This window comes from Solanum lycopersicum, chromosome 3 (assembly GCF_036512215.1).
Source record: "Solanum lycopersicum chromosome 3, SLM_r2.1".
NCBI lineage: Eukaryota > Viridiplantae > Streptophyta > Magnoliopsida > Solanales > Solanaceae > Solanum > Solanum lycopersicum.
In genome coordinates this window covers 49,504,681-49,509,162 of record NC_090802.1, presented here as the reverse complement: position 1 = coordinate 49,509,162, position 4,482 = coordinate 49,504,681, and the positions used below count along the sequence as shown (strand labels likewise).

General features: G+C 35.0%; 1 protein-coding gene across 1 annotated transcript; it reads right to left on the bottom strand.

The window, feature by feature from the left end:
- Positions 1 to 741: 741 nt before the first annotated feature.
- On the bottom strand, positions 742 to 4,210 carry LOC101265411 (histone-lysine N-methyltransferase ATXR6). Its single transcript, XM_004234942.5, has 6 exons — positions 3,760 to 4,210; positions 2,931 to 3,017; positions 2,606 to 2,835; positions 1,974 to 2,074; positions 1,649 to 1,861; positions 742 to 1,330 (listed from the first exon to the last, which is right to left on the bottom strand). The coding sequence occupies exons 1-6, from the start codon at positions 4,040 to 4,042 to the stop codon at positions 1,171 to 1,173; spliced, it is 1,074 nt and encodes a 357-aa protein (XP_004234990.1). The 5' UTR covers positions 4,043 to 4,210; the 3' UTR covers positions 742 to 1,170.
- Positions 4,211 to 4,482: the final 272 nt, after the last annotated feature.

Below are 4,482 nucleotides of genomic sequence, written 5' to 3'. Positions count from 1 at the left end.
TGACTACAAAAAATAATACGATAATCGAAGTACAAAGAATAATAAATAGTAACAGAAGTCGTAGAAACAAGGAACTACTACAAGAAAGATGCTACTACTGCTAGTATAGAAGGATAAGCGAGATAAGACTCAACTACTTACTAACTTTCTACCTTAATCTATATCTCCTATATTCTCCTATCTAAGGTCCTGTCCTCTGTATGTACCGTAGTAAGCATCTCTCCCTGTATCTTGTCTTTTAAGATACATTACCAACAGGTATAGTGAAGTTTTATTACTGATAACCAACTAACTATAAATGTCTAGTAAGAATGAATTAGCAACTTACAAAGTAGAGTAACTGATATACTTCAACAGTTGATCTTTTTGTTTATAACATAGATCAAATCTATTACCCCACATAAAAGAATCTTAAAATTCTTATAAAGTGCAAAACATGTGCACAGAATGTATAAGTTGGTTGATGAAAAAAAGCATGATAAATACCTGGTCTGGAAATGCAATTAAAAAACTCAACATCTATCAGAGAAATGTTACAAACATTGAAGTCACAAGGATAAAAAACAATAAAGAACCACTCTACAAAACCAATTGCATAGCATTTAACCAGAAGCCTTTGAGTATGCATATGCTTGTCATGCCTAACTTTAATCTACACAAAAAGTAGGCTGCAATGATTGTTCAGTAAATTCAGATGTAATAATGCCAAGTAGAGATTGAACATGACTGATTCAATTCAAATTACAAGGATTTCAACAATTTCTGATATTGATGAGAAAATGCTAAAGTTCAACAATAGAAGTTTTTGCTTGGACAGCTTAAGGAACTTCTGTTTGGGGAAACATAAGTTACAAAGATCAGAATTTTCTGAGAACACAACTTTTTCTTAACCAAGCTTAAAGCATTTATGTAACGAATCACAGATAGCTGACATTTGTACACAAAATCTTCTCATGTGGTCGAGTTCCATGAGTCCACTTAAAATATCTTGAAGGTATGAGATGTGAAGCCAAAAACTGGGAATCGTTTGCATTTGATGCACCCAAGACAAAATCATTCTTGTATACCCCTCCACCTTGCCCTTGTGCATACAGGGCTTTGCGCTATGTGCCAATAGATTAAAAAAATTTAGAAATCAATGCTGGACAAATCAGTTGATATCCTATGAGGTCAAACAAAGTGCGCTGTTGGATATTCATTTTCATAGCCATTGTAGTCATAATATAGCCTTTCTCCCTTTCGAATGTCTCTGTTTGCAACCAATAAAACACGGCATTCACCATCAACATCAAACCTCACACACTTCACATTCTGCTTCTTCTTCCCAGCGCTGTGTTAGAAGAAATATGTATATCATTAAGAACGCTCCAAAAGAAAAAACATACAATGCACGTATAAGGCATACTTGAATTTAACACTACCCATGTTTATGTTTAACTTGTGCATCCAGTTTTAGATTAAACTACTTGTAATAATGAGATTTTCTGAAAGAGTTCAGTCTCATTCCACGAGAAAGAACACATGGATGCTGGCTAATTCATGATGTGTGATTGATATAATTAAGAGTTGTACACAAAGAACCATATGATAAGCATGAGATATCATAGTAACTTCAAAAGGCACAAGTGTTTGATGGAAAAGAACATACCGAGTATGATTGTTTATCCCATTGATGAAGCGAGCAATATTACTGTGCTTGTCAGGACAAATGACGAGGTCTTTTGAAGGATCATTAGTAGTTAAAAGAGTCATCATGCTATCTCCATCATCAGCTTCCCGGTTATTCAAGTAATCAACATCTCCAACATACTCTGTAATTATTGTCCAGTCTTTTATGAATGCATCTGCTTCAACAGTAAATCTGACAAAGCAAAGATAAAAAGATAAATTAAACATCCCATATTAAGATTACACAAAAAAAATATGATAATATGTGAATACATTGGAAAGCAAAATAGTGATCAAATACATACCCCTCTTTGGGATCAAAAACAACCATGAGTGGTGGCCATTCACCCTGTTTCATCATGTTCTTGCATAACTGTAAAGTTTCTGTATCGTCTTTAGACAATACCTGAAGTTCAATAACAGAAGTCTTAAGATTTGAAAAATAGGTAATTCAAAGGATCATGCTAAGAAAGTTGGACATTTTTCTAAATAATACAATGAAATAAAAAAAATCTTTCCACATTTTCTCCTTTAAAGGCTTATGGGCATACTAAGTAGCTAGATATTATTATCTCCTTGTGAAAATTTCAAGCATCACACAGAACTCAGAAGGCATGTATCTATGTAAACCACTCCAGTGGTTATGTGGCAAACAACATAGAGGATTCCCCTCAGTCAATCAAACTATCCTGAACCTAGTTAGTTAAGATCAGCTAAATAAATAATACGATATTCAGGGAGATTTGACCAGTTCTTATCTAACAATAAGATAGTAAGATGACATCTTTAACCACTACAATGTGCCAATACATACTTTTTATTTTTCTTCCAATTCAATGTTTTGATCCCGCTCTAAGTTAGATTCAGTAATAGCATGCCAGTCTAAATCTAAACACATTTGGTCAGTCAAAATGTTAAAGATTATGTTCTATTTTACCTGCATTCCCTCTCGCTCGAGTGCTGCATGATTAGCTGATCGTGGGGCCATACCTGGCACATAGGTAAGCTCATTGCTGAATTCTGCCCCAGCTGCTAACAAGGCAGTAGCAAGAGATGTCATTTGTTCCAATCTCCGGGTAGGATCCTTAGTCGGATTGAATGGCAATAATCTTCTTCTCTTCTTTGACATAACCAAGCCACTACCACGTTTTCTCTTTTTCTGGCAATCTGACAAAAAAAAAACAACCAAAAGCAACACCCATCAGATCAAGTAATTGGAGCAAACAAATAAGATAATATCATCCGAACTATAGAGAATTTACCTTTGCCTGGACCACACTCATTAATCGAGTTAGACGGTCTCTCAATCCGGAAAAAATCAACAATCTTTGTTTGCACAAGAGAAAGTTCTGCACATTAGATAGGAGGAACACATTATCAATCAATAAATTAAGTATTATCAAGCATTGGATACCCCTTATTCCTTCAAGGATGAAATAACCAAGACAATGCATTACAACATGTACAAAATTAAACCTTTACTGTCATGACCATGGCATTGTAAAATAGTGATGATCACATCTGTCTAGCTTAATTTTTGTTTATGATTACTACTCTTTAAAGAAACTAGTACTACTAGTACAGCTTAATTCAAAACTACCCGGGATTGATAATAGGTAGGAGGATAAACTGAAACATTTGAGGCTGTAAAGATAATTATTGTTATTAAATCATTAGCACGGCATAAAAACATTCCCCCTAGATCAGCTGTTAATACAAATAAGAGAAACTCCATCATAGCCATTTCTGTACGATCAATGTACTCTACAGACCATCAAAGCTCATCACACTTCATTTGAACCCTCCCATTTCAACACTCAATAATTAGGGTTGTTCTAACAATTGGAGGTTCTTGACATTTACTTGTTTACAATTTTACACACCCAAATATAAAAGAGTTGCTTTAGACATTAATTACTCAAACCATGTTAGTCTATAAAATTAACCCCATATCGTCAAACAATTAAAGAATAGGCAACCAAAATCAAGCTTCAATTTTTAGCAGATTTCACAAACACCCAAATACAATTCTAACACAAAAAGGTTCAAAAATTGAAGAAACGAATAAAAAATGAAAACCCACAGACATACTTGTCGGATTCTTGTTATCATCGCAAGATGAGCAGAACCAGGAGCCTTTGGGAACTGAAGCCAGGATGGGTCTCAAGCAAAATAGATGAAATCCTCGGTCACATTTGTCACAAAGCAAAAGCTGAGCTGGGTATTCACCAGATCCACATTTCACACATGAAGTATCGCTGTATTCATCTTCTTCAACCATTTTCCTTGAATTCAACCTGTTCCTCAATATTCTTCTTCCCGGTTTTGGAGCTTCCGTTCTTCTCCGCAACACAACTGTTGTTGAAGAACCCATTGTTAGCAAAAACAAATCAGAAAAGAAGAACTGAGAAGGTAGATACAATCGATGTTACTGTGAAAATGAAAACGAATTGGGGATTCAGTAGGGTTGAAATAAACAGCTAAAAGGAATCAATTTTTTCCCGCGCTATTTACTGTTCGCGGGAAAAAAGAGATTAGCGCCAAAAATGTTACGCGGGTCGTAGATATTAAATTAGAGCTGCGGCCTTTTAGGCCCATATCACGGCCCATTGCTAAAACGGAACTTTTATAATCACTCTAAGAAGCTTTCCCCTCTCTTCTCCGAAAGTTATATCTGGGTCGAAAGTTGGTTGTAAAGTAAAAATAGAATATGTATGCAACGAAAATCTACTTATTTTGATTGAAAGGCATGGACCTATCGCTCAATTTAAGAAGCTTTCCCTTCTACTTTACGAAAATTTTCTTTAAATCTAT

Bases quoted from the DNA above. Each gene is read 5' to 3' on its own strand.
- LOC101265411 (XM_004234942.5), bottom strand. From the start codon at position 4,042: ATGGGTTCTTCAACAACAGTTGTGTTGCGGAGAAGAACGGAAGCTCCA. The intron at 2,836-2,930 runs GTAAATTCTCTA...TTTTTTTGTCAG, and splicing joins TGAGTGTGGTCCAGGCAAAG to ATTGCCAGAAAAAGAGAAAA. The intron at 2,075-2,605 runs GTAAAATAGAAC...ATTGAACTTCAG, and splicing joins TCGAGCGAGAGGGAATGCAG to GTATTGTCTAAAGACGATAC.